Raw genomic sequence first — 18,551 nt, 5'->3', positions numbered from 1 at the left:
ATGGTGTATAGGATGTGTGCCATAAGAAAGCCTTTTTATTTTACCAAACAAGAAACATAAGCATGTGGACTTCACTAGACGATATTAGATCATTTGTCTGGAACAGAGTTGTACAGTACATGTGCAAGATGAAGACACAAAAGCCCCAAAAAAAAAGCTTTTGAGCAACAAACACTCAAGGTCTGACGTTAAAAAAGGCAGGAGGTGATACTGAAAATACATGAATCCCCACTGTGACGGTCTTTGATTTTCCTCCAAAAACTCCAAAGAACACTGGTATGATGCAGGGCACCAGGGACGCCATGAACTACCATGAGATTTTAAATAAAGGCTACAATTGGGTTGTGGTTGGATCCTCCAACTGGATAGAGATCCATAACATGCTTCCAAATCCATACAAAATACTCCAAATCCAAAAAAATCTCCGGACATGGCCATTCTAGTTGCCTTGACCTAAACCTCTGAACTGAAAACCACTGTTGTGCTGGGATCTGGGTGCCAATAAATTAAAATTAAATAACAGTTAATTTTTCTTACGTTTTTTTTCATCTTACCAAGTGTGCCAATATTTCTTGACGTGACTTCATCTTGCCCCATCAAGATGATTTCAGAAGACGCATAATAGGAATGAAAACTGGGTTGTAGTTCCAAGGAAGGAAAAAAAGCAATTCAGCAGTGTTCCCTGCGGTCTCCTATAAAGCTCTAAGTCATTTCTCATATATGCTCAAAGTAGATTTAACACTGGTGAACCAGGAACACACACATCTCCATTCTGCCATGTTTACATGAACACAGCCTTTGACAGCAACAACGCAACCTACAGATATATTTGTCCATGTAAAGAAGTTAGTAAACAGTGCCTTTTGGATCAGTGAATATTCTTAGCATCTCTAACACCAGACAAAAAGTTCTGATCTTTGATAGAAACAGCACTGCTGGCAGCAGTATCACTGCAACTGGGGCAGACCAATGTGTGATTTCCCCCTGACAAGGGTGACAACATTGAGAGTGTGCACCAACTTCCCCTAGAACCTCTTTCTATACTGGTTCTTGTGCTTGCTTCCCAATTACCACAATTCCTTCTCCATTCCTGTCTATGCTCAGTGCTAACAAGAAGGTGACATTGAGGGGAAAAGAAAAAAGACACTGAAAGGGCACAGGCAGATAAACACGGGATAATACTAACCCGTCCACATAGCATGCCCAGAAAAAAGCAAGCTGGTGGTGTTGAACGAGAAGTAACAATGAGAAGTAACTATCAAAGAAGCAGGGGTAGGAGAAATGCTCAGAAAGGCCAAAAATGAGACTGCAGAGTGCTACGCAGATAAATGAAAAAAGAATGACAAAGAGAAAAGGAGTAAGGGGGAAAAAGAAGTGTGTGCATGTATATGTGAGAAGGGGGGTAAGAAGTATGGGGCCAAAGAACCTGAGTGGCTAACACCACAGGCCAAGACAGGATCTGCTCTTGTTAGCATAGCGCTGACAGCATGATAAGAAATCTGCTGTCAAAGACTCAGGGCCTCCCAGCTGACTAGTTAGAGGGCACCTGATGTGGCACAATTATACCAGTGTGTGACAAGGCAGCACGGGCTGCTGCCTCGCAGATGCACCTCGGAAACAGCGGCGCGCCTCGCCTCTGGTCACAAAACAGCGATGAGTCGACTGATGCGGCATTGTAAGATCATGATTTATTCCTTTGCTTTCTGGTACAGGCAAGGCGGTGCCTGTGTTCAGCTAGAACTGACACGGAAAGGTACACTGGGGGCCCCAAACATTGAGGGTCAGCCTGAAGCATGCATAATGTATGCTCTCGCTCTCTCTCTCTCTCTCATTCTTTCTTTCTTATTTATCCTGCAAGGACAGTAGGACAGAGACCAATGCCACATTCATTCTACATTTCAATGATTAGGGGAAAAAAAAAAAAAAAAAAAAAAAAAAAAAAAAAAAAAAAAAATATATATATATATATATATATATATATATATATATATATATATATATATATATATATAGTATTATTTACAGTCAGCTTGCAATCCTGCAGCACTGTATCAGAAAAGAAAAGATGGACAGATTTAGAGTTTAAGATGAGAAGTTTAAGGAGTTTAAAGGAGTTCACAAATAACTATGGGTTTCCTTCTAACTCTGTTGTTTCGTAAACGGACAGCTGGCTACCCTCTTGCTCTCCAAAACAGCAAATCACATTAAAAAGGGCTGTGGGGGAGAAGGAGGGGGGCCTTTACCCAAGAGACTAATGATTTACACACTCTAAGCCCTCGTGTCAGTGAGCACACAGAATGATGGTGGCAACCAGGAGGAGTGAAATAGTCCGTGGATTGGCTCAAGCTGACAGGCTCTTCTCCATCTCTCCCTCGCTCTCTGGCTACAGATAGCTCGGCGAGTAAGCAGAGATAATGTGCACATGACATCACTTGCTGTTTCTCCCTGAACCATCAGGAAGCTTCAGGCTGCCCATGCGATAAGCTTCCACTCCCTTCCTGAGGGAAGAGGAGCTGGACAGAAACTATGTGAAAAAGCTGGAACTGTTATAACTGATAATATAAAGCCAGGCTGACAATTAAAATCTAAGCAGCTTGGAAATGAATAATATTAAGTGTAATATGAAGTTGACATTGAATATAATGAGATTATAATGTAACTCTGCAGAATAACATGAAATATAAAAATTTCAAAGCTAAAGAGAGTCAAAGAGCTACTTACAGTGCTAAGTTTACTGGAGGTAATGATGATGCGTCGCTCGTGCAGCATGCTGGCATACAGGTGCAGCATGTTATTCACATCCACTGCCACAAAGTATTCTGTTAGATTCCTCTGATGAGAGACACAACAATAAAAAGCGCTTTTGTAAAAGTACTCAGTTATTTAGTACTCAGTTAGATTTATTTGGTTACACTCTATTTGCAACACTATCAGAAAATAAGGTCTTAAAGAGAGTATATATATATATATATATACATACATATATATATATATATATATATATATATATATATATATATATATGTATATGTATATATATATATATATATATATATATATATATATATATATATATATATATATATATATATATATATATATATGTATACACACTACCAGTCAAAAGTTTGGAGACACACCTTCTAATTTCATGGTCTTTCCTAATGCCGAAGGCGGCCGAAATACACAATAATGTCCTTTGAACAGTTGATATTGAGATATGTCTGCTACTGATGCTCTGTAAAGCCTTCATAACGGCTTTAATCTGAGGTGCTGTTAATTGGTGATTTCTGAGGCTGGTAACTCTAATTGAACTTCCCCTCTGCAGCAGAGGTAAGTTTTGGTCTTGCTTTACTGGGGTGAGCCAGTTTCATCATGGTGCTTGATGGGTTTTGCAAATGCACTTGACAATACTGTTCTTGCAAGAACTATTCCAGAACACCTGACCTTCGTGTCTTAAAATAACAACTGACTGTTTTTTGTTGTCATTACATATGGATTACTTAAGTCCATGTGTGTTATTTCATAGTTTTGAAATCTCCAGTATTGCTCTAGAATGTAGAAAATAAATCCCTAAACACTGAATTAAAAGGTGTGTCCAAACTTTTGACCTGTAGTGTATATATATATATATATATATATATATATATATATATATATATATTAGGATTTTGCTATCACACAGAGTACTAGCTTAGTGTGTTTATAGTTCTTTATAGATTCAAGGAGAATTTAACTCGGACGGGATGCCCCACACACACACACACACACACACACAGGCTATGATAGATGAGAAGAATGAGAAATGTAAATACAAGAACATGTGAAACTCTATACATTAGGTATTGAATGGAAATAATAAAATGTAAGGGTATTTAATATCAACCTCATAACTATGACAGAGATAAATAGTGGTTTAATAAAGCCTAACAATAAGTGAAATCCGTGCACTACGTACATCGGCTGCATTCCTAATGAAGAAGGATAAAGTGCTGATTTGAGCATGCAATCACACACTACCAGTGTACTCACGTTTTCAGGTATGGTAGGAAGTCCAGTAATATCTGGGGCAACAAAGTGCAAGTGCTAGATGAAGACAAATGATAGAGAGAACGGAATTTTAAAAATGAGCAAAAAATTTGTCTCTTTGTTAATACTTGCCCTATGGCAAGATGTTTTAAATCACACACACTGTACACCAGTACTGTATGGCTTTGGAAAATGCTACTTTTGAAAATAAAAATTTAATCATTAAAAGCTCAATTGTAAAGGCTCAAAACACAATAATAACAATAATATTATTATTATTATTAATAATAATAATAATAATAATAATAATAATAATAATAATAATAATAACAATAACAACAATAATATGACTAGCATCAGTATTATTATCAAAAAAATTAGCATTAGTATTAGTATGAGTAGCAGCTGTGGTGGTATTAGTAATATTTGTAGTATTTGTAGTAATGAAAGCAGCAGCAGCAGTAGTAACAGTAGTAGTGTTGAAAGAAGCATTATGGCAGCAGTATTAGCACTTGTATTAATAGTAGCAATAGCAGTGGCAATGATAAGTGGCAGCTGTGGGAGCATTAGTACTATTTATAGAAGTCTTAATAATGTTATGAGTAGCAGTAGTAGTATTCGTTCCAGTAGCATTAGTAGCAGCAGTAGTATTAGCACTAGCACTAGTAATAGCTGTAGTAGCTATAGCACTATTGGCAGTTTTAGTATTATTAGTATTAGAAATAAATGTAAAGAGTCTTGGTGCAGGACAGAAATTCTTTATTAAGACCCAGAAGCCAGCAGCTCTGTGGTGACAGGATCAGAAGAATCGGCCTGGTGTGCGCTTGAACAGCCACACAGGTTTAATGTCTGGATCAAAGAGGCTCTGAAGCCGAGATCCCACACTGCACACTAACTTTAGAGCTTTTGTTTGCTTGCACAGTATTCCTCACTTTTTCTTTCTCTTCCTCCCTCTTCCTCCCTCTCTCTCTCTCTCTCTCTCTTTCTCTCTCTCCCCAGGCTAGGCCGTGCCTCATTGTGTGTGTGAAGAGTGTCCATCTGTTGCCGAGTGTCTGGGTTCAACACTCTGGCTGTTGCATATGCTCCACTAACAAAAGCAACTTTTATCTTGTCAAATATGAAGAATGGGGAAAAAATTAACTTGGTTTAAATTATTTAAACTATGCAGTGCGACTCCAAGGAAAGTGCAATTTATCAAATGCAAAGAAAAATCTACAGCAGCTGAAAAATATCTTAAAGAAACTGTTCCTCTCGTAAGAAGTACAACATGTATCAGCAACTAATTCTGCCCCGAAAGAAAAGAGCAAAAAGCATTTAATGCCTCATTCATTGTCACGTGCAGGCCCCTGTGTATATTCTCCCACACAGAGTGTCTGATTGGCCTTGGTGTCGTGGGCTACGCTTCCAACTGGCTGCGGCCAGCAACTCTGCAGCCATGTTTATAAAAATCACACATTATCAAAGTGCTTGTTATCACTGTGCTCTGCCTGCCTGCCTGCTGCTCTCAGTGGTGTGAGGCAGATCCTAGATACCTCCCTCCCTAAATGCACATGCGCGCACACACACACACACACACACACACACACACACACCTTTCTGCACAGTACAAAATTTTTGATCAATTCCAGGCCACAGTAAGTATATATATATATATATATATATATATATATATATGATTTTTTTTGGCATTACATACATTACAGACTTACAACCCTATTGTAAGATGGGTAATATTCAGAGATAGACAAAGGAAAAAATGGATAACAATAAATTACCAATCAAAGTAAATCACTGCTAAATGGGGCTTTTAGGCTAGCAAGTTTACTAACTAGTTTCAGCTTCGGTGATCAAGCATAACAAGCACATCTCAGGACAAGACAAATCCAGTGTCTGCTGAATTCATCTGTATGAAAATGACTTCTACATTTAATACAAAGGAAACCATCCTTTTCTGTATGATTAAGCAGTTATTTACACAAGCACAAACCAGTGATGACTTTTTCAACACATATACAAACACGCAAAAGTATAGCAGCCCTTTGCTTTTAAATCTAATGAATCTTTTTAATGCTTCAAAGCAGAACAGAGCGGTGTAATGGTGCAATCATTCAATATATAGCATACTTTATTTTGTTTCAATTTTTTTTTAAAGCAAGACCTAAATTGTATGGTTGGTCATTTAGTGATGTCTCTTTGGCCATATTTAACAGCACTGGATTCTGCAATTAGCATGAAAGTGTCGGATTTATGGGCTGTTTCTTGTTCTTGCTCCTGCTTCTATAATCGTTCCTTCTCAATTCACTGACTTTTGGCTTCCTCTGTCTTTCACAACTCGCCCATTGGCAATATGCAAGCACTTGTTCTCACACATCAACAGCCTAAAAACTAAAAACACTAAATCAAATACTACTACTACTAATACCAAACTACAAAAATACTGCTTCATTTATCAGCACAGAATATGGCATAATCCTTATCATTTGTAAAGTGCACCCATGTCAATACAGACATTAGTACATTTAAATTAAATTAAATTAAATTAAATTAAATTAAATTAAATTAAATTAAATTAAATTAAATTAAATTAAATTAAATTAAATGCTGCTGTTTAATTGTCGTGTACAAAATGAGAGTGATGGTTATAGTTTTTAAAACAGCAAATGGGTCAATATTGTTAAAAATTATGAAATACTACTGTCTTGTATAGTAAAATGGACAAAAGGCATTTGGATATTTGCAGTACATATAAATCAAATATAATATAAACCACAAGACTGTTTATAAATATTATATATTAAACAAAATCAAACCACAAACACAAAATGATTTAATGGTACAGACAAGAATGTATTTATATAAACAAATAATGTACATAAATATATTAATTATAAATGTGTTTCATGCAAACACTGCAGGCAAGCAGGACTATTGATCATTTTACTTTGAGACTTGACAATGTCTAAAATGCTAAATCTGCTAGGGAAACTTTCAGGTAGATTTTTAAACTACAAATATGCACCTCTTGCTCTGACAGGCAGCTCGTTAAGGGCGCGCTAACTTACACTTGTGGCAGGATGTGGTGATGATATGTGAAAAGTGGCTGTTAGGGCTAACAGCGGCCGGTGGAGTCTGATCAGCAAGAAAATTCAGAATAGAGCTGCTCAAAATAACGAACCAACAGACAAAAAACAAAAAGCCAACCCTGTGTACCTACCACGCTCAGAGTTACGGCTGTGCTTGGCTTTGGCACGGTCAGCCTGTACAGCTTCTCCAACAAATCATTCAGATCGTTTTCCTAAGAAAAAAAAAGTTAACCAAAGGATGTTGGGGCACAGTAACATTATAATCAGTGATCAATTTGGAGAATGCACGCACTGTGTATTCCTGAAGCAAGCCTACAGAGAAAGGGAAAAAACATCCGAGTGGCGCGTGTTTAACGAGCAATCCTGAGGTTAAGAGACGGTAAGCTGGGCCGCGGCAGATGCTTATTATTCAAGGGATGATTTATGACTGGCGTTGGCTGTTCGTAATTAACCGTAGGTCCTTACTCAGTGAAGGCGGCTTTAAGAAGCCTTTGGAGAGTAGCGTCGCCACAAAACAGGCCCCCGGATTATAACGCTGGTCATTTACGAGCTCTCACAACAAGGGCACAATTTATTTTCTTATAGGTATTGGAAGGAATACAGGCATACAATTGCTTTTTAATGTATTTAGACTCTTTACACTAAATCTAATTTTGAAAATTAAATATGGTATTTCAGATGCATAAGATATTTTATTAATTATTAGTCAAACATTCCGTTGATGTAGCCTGTAGTTTGTCTCACAATAAACAATGCTAATTTTGTACAAAGCAAATAGTCTACATTTTTTACTACACAGTCTAAAAAATTCTCACTGGAACTCTATGATTTCTCCCACTTTTAAAGTTTTCAATGCCAAATTGCATCAAGCATTGTTTTTGAATTCTATTTGGTTCCTTTTTGTAACAGCACTTTTAAGCAGCTTTACAGATTTAGGTGTGTAATGAGGATGCCAGAGGCAACAAAAATCTCTCTGAGACAAGAAACCTTGAGAAAAAGCAGAGGGAACCCAATGTCTTCTAGGTAACCCCAGATAGTTGGATTACACATCCTTCCAGTAAACAGATGTAAAAGCAAACAGTACTAAATATGCTGAGAGCATGTTCAGTAGTCCTGAGATAAGCACAGCACAGTTGCAGTTGTCTAAGCTTTCTATAACATTACAGTGTTCAGTAATTCTGTGAAGGTCACAGAGCACAAAACTCGCTGTATGTCTAAGCCAATCAACTACATTGAGTGAAAAATTGTGTAGACTGAATTTGGGGTTGAACAGTGACTTTATGATGCTGGGTACTTCTGTGCATGTCTGCATTTCAGAACAGCACAAGCTACTCTCATGAGATCCTGGATGCTCACATGTGCGGTCAGTAAAACAGCCTGAGGTAACAGTTCATTTCCTCTTGCCTTAAACCATCGACGCTCTTGTCTGTCCTCGTCAGTCGACATGAGCTTCATGTGTAGAGTGTGCCATCAGACAGCCTCTGAAGATTAAGATTCATTTGGCACAGAGCTTTAACTTTATGTTGTACAGTTTTTGGGGAAAAATGTAAGGGGGAAAAAGTTCTTTCATTTATTATTAATAACTGCATTTTGTAGAGGGCAGTTTTGGGGAGGACATGAGCTCAGGCAATTAAAACAAAACCAGCTATAATATAATGTAATATGAAATTGAAATGAAGAAAACTTAAAATGTGTGTTTAATATACATCTATACACACACACTAAACAGTACATGCACACACACATTTATATATATATATATATAGATCAGATCCTTCTTAATTTCTGCTGTTCTTGCTGTTCAGACTAACTTTTCTCAGTGTTTTATGAGTTTATGTCTTTTTGCTGCTTATGCATTCTTTCAGTAGCACTGCTGAGTGTAACAGCATGACAGCCCAGTGATGCAGCGACACTTCTACATGGTTCTTCCTCATGGTTTCTTAAATGTTTTGGTTTTTATTTGACATAAACCGCATATTTCCCTCGTTAACTTTTCATTTTTCCTAAACTACCCCCAGCCCCATCTCTGTTGTTTTCTTTATATTGTTTTAGTATGCATCCTTTTTAGGGCGGTTGTAGGGGGGGCAGGTTTTTGGATGCAGCACATTTCCCAGAGATTTGTTTTCCAGTAATTTGTGAAAGACAGACTTCCTGTTCCATGTTTGGTCTGTTAAATATCAACAGCACAGCAAAGCAAAGCAGGAAAGTGCCAACCAGCTCTGGCTGACTAACAGCACTGGGACGAACCTTCTCCTGTCTGCACACTTCACTGTGTAACTAAACGAGTTTGGTTTTCCTGGCTAATAGATGGTCATTTTTTTCTTGGTGACAGGCATCAGTGACATACGTGGCTTGCTCAGTAGACAGCCTGCTTCAGTCCAGCCATATGAACACACATTTAAACAAGAGTGTGTTTTAAGAGTCCTCATTAACATTTCACGGTGCAAGCATGAAAAAACAGTCTTGTGTGCACTGTTGTTATACAATAACAACAATTTCTAAACACTATAAGCACATCAGTTGGGTGTTTTTAAGTTGTAACAATCTGTAAACATACCTGGTGTTTGAATAAGTAGTCTGCCAGGGTGTTTAGCAGCTTGTAGTAATTCTCAAACCAGGGAAGATAGCTGTATGGAAAAAAAGAGAAAAAGACATGGATTCTGGGGGCAAATGTAATTATCATAACACAGAAAAACAGAAGAAGAAAATGAGTATCCCACAATTGCAGCCTCCAGAACTGGTTTGTACCACTAAATCCACCCCCTACCTTCCTGCCTGACCTTGACATTTAACCCAGTGGCTTTAGGCTTCCTCCTTTTTAGCTCCAGTTCAACATCCCTATTATCACATTCTTTGTACTTGCTGGTACCCGCGTTTTAAACATTCCAGTCAAGGCTGTACTTTGAGGAGTGGGAAATAAAAAGATTTAGTTTCTTTAACAAAATAGCATGATTAGGCCACTGTAGCCTGTAATAAACAAAGGACAGGGAGGGGGGAGAAGAAATGTAAGGCTTTACAAGCATGCTGCACCCATATGCACAAGCACAGTCTTACATTAGCCACTACATTAGATTTTTTTTTCCTTCCAGTTTAAATGGTTATCCAGGCTGACTGAATAAAAAAAAAGAAGTACTGTCTCTGTTTTAACTAATCACACAATACCTCGCCAAGAGACACCATATCATGTATCCGCAACATTGTGTTTTTTGTTTAGCTTGACAGAATCTTGGCAAACTTGACAGGATTCTGGAGGTGGAACAGGGCCAACATTTTGTTTTAGCTTGGAGGTTGCAAGAACACACACACCATTCATTTTGTTATGCAATATAATGAAAAAATGTGAACCACTCACTTTTTTATCCAGTCTTGCATTTTTATTCAAGTCTATCACTTAATTAAAGTTGATTACATCATTTGGGCTTTTGTGTGTGTGTATGTGTGTGTCTTGCCTAAAAATGCATGTATATAATAGGGGAAAATGTAGCACTAATAACAAATGAAAAAGTTGAATAATAATACATTTTTAAAATAGTCTTGTTGTAGTGTTGTCTAGAAAAAAAAAAGTTCCATATGCAACCACAAACAGCCTAGTGATGAGCATTTTTTGTCTTTGCATGGGTCAGTAAGCACTTCAGTAGACTGGAATTAACAGACAACAAGGAAAACAACAGTGAACGTAATGCAAATTTTCTTATCGCTAAATCCGCTCAGGCGACTCAATGACAGGCAGCTCCAAGTGAAGTGCGCTCAAGCGCAATTTTGCATGACCATTAACCTGAAACAATCAACCCTTAATATGCCAATATTTTGACATCCGTAGAAAGAATCTCTCAAACCAGGTCAGACACATATACATCTTTACAAATCTGTGTAACGTTAGGTTTACACAAACTGCCATCATGCACAGGACATTAAGGACAACACAATCAACTAACACCTCTGACAATCCTGTTTGCCTTAGACAACAAAGCTAGCAGTTATCTTCCTCACCCCCTGTGTTTGAAATGCAAGCTTAAGAATGCTAATCCTCAACTTTTTTTTTTTTACTTATGTAGGGGAGTTTACTGCTGTCAAAGAGACTCGACAGGCCTCGAAGAGCCCAAACACTCATTATACACCGAAATGAGAAAGACTGTAAATCTTTTGTTTTAAAGACAAATAAATTACAGCTGAATGAGTGGAGTACAGCTCGCTTTATCAAGGTACAGGATCGAGGGAGGAATTGCTTGCACACATACCTGTGTTGTATAAATAATGCTGCATTTCAATTGTTGTGTTTAACTAAAGTTAAACGTGAAAATTTTTTGCTGCACGTGCAGCCCTAAGTCCCCTAATCTCTTCATGGTCAGCGGGTAAGAATGTGTTTGTGTTTGACAAATCCTGCGATAGAGAGACATTCATCATTCTGAGCTGTGCTGCTGGCCAGGGCATTCTCTCCGGCCCTTTTAAGCTGTCCGCTTGAAAGTGGTTCACCTACTCGCAAAAAAGTACACCAACATCTAACCCTGCATGCATGCATGAACACATGCACATACACAAGCTATTTTTACAGCCAAAATGATAAACTAAATGATACACAAGTGTTCTGCAATTAAACAAAATTTTTTTTTTTACTGTTTTAATTTATAGTCTGTACCTAAACAAAACAAAATCATGATAACTAGACAGAAAATTTCCATTACTGCAAACTGCTTGTCCAAAAACAATAACAGTTCTTACACACTGCTCCATATACAGCATAGCACACAAACATCATAGGACTTCAGGACAAATAATCAAAACACACTTCAGGAGAAAAGCTAGGATCTTTCATTCCCTTGCTTTAATAAATTACTATAGCATATCTTCTACATTTCTTTCATAATAATGCATTACTGCCATATTGGTGTTAGATATCATTTTATTGTCATAATCTTTAAGGTTTTATTCTAACTAGATACAAAAAAGGTTATTATTATTATTAATAATAATAATCAGTGCAGTTTGTATTTTCACAGATCAAATGAAATGACATTTTAGTGTTGTTAAATATGTGATACAGCATAAAAGACAATATATTTACTGTGACATGAGACAAATCTATATTTAGATTAATTTTACTGACTGTGTCTGACTAAGGAACTCAGAAGATCCAATCATATTGCTTTTTTTTTTTTAAGTGTTGACCTAAAGGAACACTGGCTCTTTTGCCCTGGGCTCCAGATAAAAGCCTGTCCAAATAAAACTGTCCTTCTCATTAAGCTCGTTCCTCGTGTAAGCAAGGGCGACAATTTTATGGTCCCACTATTTCATCTATCACACATACAAAGACCATTATATTTACATTATAATTATTAAGTTAATATTCAAGTGAAGAGCATAAGATAGATATTATTATTCCTAAAACACACACACACAAAAGAGAAATGATAGCAAAATAAGTAAAAATTGCAGTGTTTTCTTTCATATACACTTAATAATTAAATTTTATATATATATATATATATATATATATATATATATATATATATATATATATATATATATATATATATATATATAAAGTACATACAAATATAATTTGAAGATAATGAAAATAAAAAATTCTTTATTATATTATGTTATGTTTATATATTTACTCTAATTCAATGATGCATTTATTCCTAGCAAACTTATTTATACATGCAGCACTATTACACATAAATAAATAAAACTAGTGTTCTTCATTTGTCAGATATTTATTTCCTATGACACGATGCAAACAAAGAACTTGGAGACCTTAAAAAAAAACTAAATGAATTTCTTATTATGAAGTAAGCCATGCAAACTACTCAGAATGCATAATGAATTTTATACATCATATGTCAAATGAATTAGCATGTAAAACTCAGCGAGAAGGACAGGGGAGACTTCTGCTAATTGGCAGTGAGGCTTCATGCATAATTATCGGCAAAGCATCTCTGGCATGCTACTGTGCCAGTAGCCGAATAATGAGAGGAAAGAAAGAAGAAGAGGAAGAAGAAGGAGAAGGGGGGGACAGGGTTTAAAAAAAAAGAGAAAAAACACAAAGCCCATCCAGACCACGGTTAAGACAAGGAAGGATCTTATCAAGCCAATGATCAACCTGCAATTGTCTATCAGTATAACTAAATTTGTTCAAACACTTTTCGTTTTCTGTGCTTTACATTTTACTGATTTTGCATTTATAGAACACTTCTGATCTACCATTTCCCTTACAGGTAATTCTCATTATGCTGCCTGTCATACAGTCACAACCCTGCAATCTTGTATCACAATTCATGACTAAATGAAGATGAGAAAATTGTTGACTCAGTTAATAATATAAAAGTAAAAAGAAAGAAAATGTGTGTAGATTCAGAAATTACTATACATTTCATTCTAACATTTGTTTGATCAAAAAGAAATTATTTTCTCCAAAGAAATATTTATTCAAAAGCACAAAGCTACTTTTTGTTTTATTGTTCCATGGTTTTATAGATAATTATTTAATCTCCCACGCCTCAGTTTTGCATGATCAGTCAGGAGTAATTACAGAGAAAGTGCTGTGACTCACCTGAGCAGACAGATGCACACCTTGCAGCCTGAGGTGAGACGGCAGAATCCGAACCTTTGCTTGCTCTCGATATCAGTCAGCACGAATGTGAAGTTCTGGCCCACTTGATTCTGGGACACTCTGCAGCCACATAACACGAAACAGTGCACTAACGAGACTTATTTCTCAAAACAGTAGACTCATATTTTAATAAAAGGGAGCGAGAGGTTTAAACGTGTTTGCTTAAGTACATGATGAATGAGCTGTATGTTTATTTTAAAAGCCTAAAAAATATGAATGATTACTACACAGAATTTTAATAAACCGTTGTAACTGCTAGAGCAGCTTGCTAACTGCGTTACTGCATTACTTTCATAACGCTGAATGTGCATTACATTCTACACAATATAGAGTACTTAAAGACAGCAAAAGAAAGAATATCACTGCTTCCTAAAAAGAAAGAGTGACTGCTGCGGACTGCACGCAGCCTGGATGATTTTAAACTGTACGTCTCGTGTCTCACGTGCGGTGTTTTGGCTACGCCCGTGTTCACTTCAACACTAGATGGCAGCAGTTAAGCTTCCACTGAAAGAAGGATGCAGTCTCCTTCTCCTTCACAGACTAGAAAAACTGTACAAACGCACTTTTTCACACTTTTGCTTTCAGAATCAGGTCTCCATGATGTCCCCACGTCACACACACACACACACACACACACACACACACACACATCTACTTGCTTGTTATAAGTGTTTTTTCTGATTGGTTTCCTATACTTTCATTCATTCTATTCATTTACCTTATAGAGAGAGGGTACATGTTGATTTCTGCATTACAAAAACAAAACAAATGTGAGAAGGGAGAGTAGGGTTGTACCTTTCTACATCAAACGGAAAACAGAACTTGGGCACCGTCTGCAGGACCTCCTGTGACAAAACAGAGACAGACAACGCCATATAATAAAATTAAACAGGGGAGTATACAGTAAATAACCTCTCTGCAGGAGGCTAGACACACACACACAAGATTCAGATACATACTTCATATATATATATTCACACACACACACACACACACACACACACACACACATATATATATATATATATATATATATATATATATATATATATATATATATATATATATATATATATATATATGTGTGTGTGTGTGTGTGGCATATTTGTATTTAAAAAATGTTTCAGTTGTTCAGTGTATTATGTACCCAATGTGTCAAATTCAAATACACAACCATTACACACTAACAGTAAAGGTGTTAGGATAAGACAACCCTGCCCTTAAAAAGCTTCATTTCTGCCATTTTATCCATCTCCCCTAACTGCTAGAGCATTGCAGTGAAAAGTAATTCTGATATTTTGTCTTTATTATTATTATTATTATTATTATTATTATTAATAATAATAATAATAATAACAGAATCACAGACCTCAAGATTTATAATTTCATCCCTTTGCTACTATTCTTCAGGATTGTCCCAAATACTCTACTGATGTAGTACTCACTGAATGTCTGTCCTTGAAAGTATTTTACTCTCCTGTGTTGAGGCGAATGTGCTGAAATTATTCCTACAGATGCAATGATCTTAGATCAGGATGGAAAAAAGTGTATGCTTTAAGAGTTCCTGATCCAGCAACAATTAAACATTACACTTTTATCATATTTCATTACAAATTGTTCAATGAGGATAACGGGACAAAGTATCAGATGGCATAAGTGACGTTTAAGCTCAGTGCTGCCTCAGCAAGCAGACGGGGCTCTTGGCAGCTTAAATAATTAGCTACCATTAACTTCATTCACCAGCAAGGTGGAATAAGAGAAGGGAGGGGAGGATTGAGATGCAGCCGAAGGTTGCTGGAAGATTGTAGAGACAATGGGTGAGTGGATCAGTGAGAAGAAAGCGGCCTTAAGGGCTTTACCACCCCGCGTGGCCCACCGGGAATCGTCCCTGCACCAGCAGCATATGGATTTCCACATTCGGCCCAGCACCATATGGGTTAGCCACGTCTGGCTGGTGCCACACCACAGCTTAGCCACGGGGAACCGCCAGTGATCCCCTCCACGTATATAGATAGCTGCCACCACTTGAACGGAGGGTGTGGTGTTTGAGTGTGTTTTTATTTGTGTGCGCGAGTGCAGAGCTGATGACTGGCTGTTGTACAGCTCAGTAGGTGGCGGAGGCGGGTGGGGGGATTGGGAGACTAGTGAACCAGATAGCAGAAGACGAGGACTGAAGGATCTGGCAGGAGAGGAGAGCTGGCAGAGACTGTCGTGTCTTGCTGCGGCCTGTGACTGTACAAGTGTTTTTTTTTTTTTAATAAATAAGTTGCACACAAGCAAGCTCGACACGCCGTATGTGCACATTGCTATTATTAGCCACTATAGGCGCCCATCAATATGTTCCTGCACATCTTGCTTCTTTGGGGCATAGATTTGACAGAAATAAACTCGTCTCTTCATTCTGAATTGGTCACGACTACCTAGTTGGTCCAGCTAGCTGATTTTAAAGGAAGTGTGGATGACGAGCAGGTAAAAGTCTTGTACAGTAACATAAAGCCACTATGTTAATTTGAATAGAAATAAAGAGAATCCAGCAGTTTTATCAGTGTTACACCGATTTATATCCCTAGGAAGGATAGAAGGGATGGGAAGGATGGCATTCCTGTCTTCTTTGTCAAACAGCACAACACTGAACAATCACAGTTCATGCTCTACTTCAAATGTGTTCTGCTGTCATGTGATGTCGCATGAGCAGCAGTTATAAAAGATGCTGTACTTAGCCATCACACTTGCAGACTGGCAGGAGGTATGATGTATGATGTGGGACAAGTGGGATGAAACTGGCACTGACCAAATCTAAAAAAATTTAAAGAAAAACTTCAACATTATTATTCAACCCATAGCACATCTACTCTGATGTAGAAATAAAAAGTAAAACAAGATTTTGGCAATTATTTGCAAAACCACTGACAAACACTAAAAACAAAACACTAGGCAAAAATTTCTGGCATCTGTAGCAATCACCTGGCATCCAGCATCCCTTCAGCAAACCTGATTCCCATAATTGTCCTTGCAGCATTAACTAAATTTAAATCTATAGTGCTTCCTATGCACATTCATCCCCCTTCCTCACTCCAGGTGATCACGGCATAACACCAAAACATGTCAAGGGAAGAAAGGCAGACTGGGTAAGGGACACAATGTGTGTTGTTGCATTTATTTCCCTTCCCTACCTTTTCTTTTCCCTTTTCTACACTTCTTCCTGACCGTTTTTCCCAAGACAAAAGAATATAAAGCAGCTAATACATTTACAACTCACTGGAGGCGGCAGGCTGAAGTCGAAGGGCTGCATTATTTAGTTACTGTTGAGACAGGGATATCACTCAATGAGACAGGAGTCTCCATTCCACCCAGCTCCCCCTGCGGAGGCCTGCAACAATCACATCACAGCTTCTCCCTCCCTCACACATCCTCCTCACCCCTTTCTCTCCGTCTCTCCCTGTCTCTCTCTTTCTCTCTCTCTCTCTCCTCTCTCTCTCTCTCCCCACTCAACTTCATTTATTACCTCACCGCACATCGACTAGGACCTCGGACTGCACACAGAGCACACAGGGCACTAAAAGTATGAAAAATTGACTGTACAATCCAATACTGCTTTCGGTGTGGCATAAAGGGTGACAATTAATGACAAAACACTGCTTTACATTGTTAATCATATTTTTTGTACACAAAGTTTGTGACTTTGTATAATTTGTGACTTCACAATCTATACCGGTATTCGGTATCACAATATACTGTCTCAGCTTTAGTACCGCAGGAAGTGGCAGCAGTTCTTTCACACACATTGCCAGGCTCGGAAGCTTGCAGCGGAGCAGCGGGCTTGCTCGCAGTGTATCTATGTGTGTCAGGAGCTCTCGAGCTCGGCATATTTAAATGAGAACAGCGAGACAGAATGGTGGGAGAGTCTGTCTCCTGGCCTGGGGTTTGAAATGTGAGCAGGGAACTTGGCAGCGTTCTGCTTCTACTAGGTAAAAGAGAAATGCAAGAGTAACACACATTTACACACACACACACACACACACACACACACAGTGTCAATACTTGCCAGGGGGAGGGGGATTGATAGGAAAATGGGAAAGGGAGACGAGGAGACAGTCAGAGAGAGAAAGTGAAAGACAATGGTAAAAAGAGGAGAAGAGAATAAAATGAGACACAGAGTGGGAAGAAAGACAGACCGATATACAGAGAAAGAGAGGAGACTGAGTGAGACAGAGAGAGAGAGAGAGAGAGCTCCCCATCTCTTCCTCCTCAAGCTGGTGGGATTCCTCCCCAGGGGCTTCAGTCTTTAAACCTCCATGCTCTTTAAAAATTCTGCCAGCCAGCAGGTCTACACGCCACTGTGGAGCTGTCGCCAGCAGGGGATATATGTGTGTGTGTGTGTGTGTGTGAGAGAGAGAGAGAGAGAGAGAGAGAGACTGGCACAGCCACCATGCTGATGGCACAGAAGTCCTAGTGACAGGTTCAGCCCTGAATCTTCCCCACAGATCAATGCAGGAGCCCGCAGCCTCTCACTCCCCCTTTCCCAATTAGGTCCTCTCTTCCCCTCTCTCTCTCTCTCTCTCTCTCTCTCTCCTGCCACAGAAAGCCAGGCCATACTGCATACAGCTACAAAGGCCCTTGGCTATTGTGACAAAAAAGGTCCATCAGTCCCAAAACAGGCCACTTAAAATACATTCTCATCTCTGGTTGAAATAGATCTGGCATGCCCATTTTTAAATACAATCTAATAGAGTCATACATTATTTCAGACCCATTTAACTTAAACAATAGAAATAGGAATTAATATAAATCTGCACTGAATAGTACTTAAGATATTAGCAGTACAC

General features: G+C 38.1%; 1 protein-coding gene across 2 annotated transcripts in view; it reads right to left on the bottom strand.

The window, feature by feature from the left end:
* The window catches only part of dennd1b (DENN/MADD domain containing 1B), an 81,788-nt gene that overhangs the window by 30,431 nt on the left and 32,806 nt on the right, over positions 1–18,551 (bottom strand). For both annotated transcript variants that reach the window (XM_058400715.1, XM_058400714.1), the window contains exons 4-9: positions 14,521–14,570; positions 13,666–13,785; positions 9,670–9,739; positions 7,244–7,324; positions 4,033–4,086; positions 2,722–2,832 (exon numbers count right to left, since the gene is read on the bottom strand). In XM_058400715.1, coding sequence (XP_058256698.1) covers positions 2,722–2,832; positions 4,033–4,086; positions 7,244–7,324; positions 9,670–9,739; positions 13,666–13,785; positions 14,521–14,570 — 486 coding nt within the window. The remainder of the gene's footprint in view (positions 1–2,721; positions 2,833–4,032; positions 4,087–7,243; positions 7,325–9,669; positions 9,740–13,665; positions 13,786–14,520; positions 14,571–18,551) is intronic.

This window comes from Hemibagrus wyckioides, linkage group LG10, assembly GCF_019097595.1.
Source record: "Hemibagrus wyckioides isolate EC202008001 linkage group LG10, SWU_Hwy_1.0, whole genome shotgun sequence".
In the NCBI taxonomy this organism is placed as follows: Eukaryota; Metazoa; Chordata; class Actinopteri; order Siluriformes; family Bagridae; genus Hemibagrus; species Hemibagrus wyckioides.
This window is presented reverse-complemented; position numbering and strand designations above follow the sequence as displayed.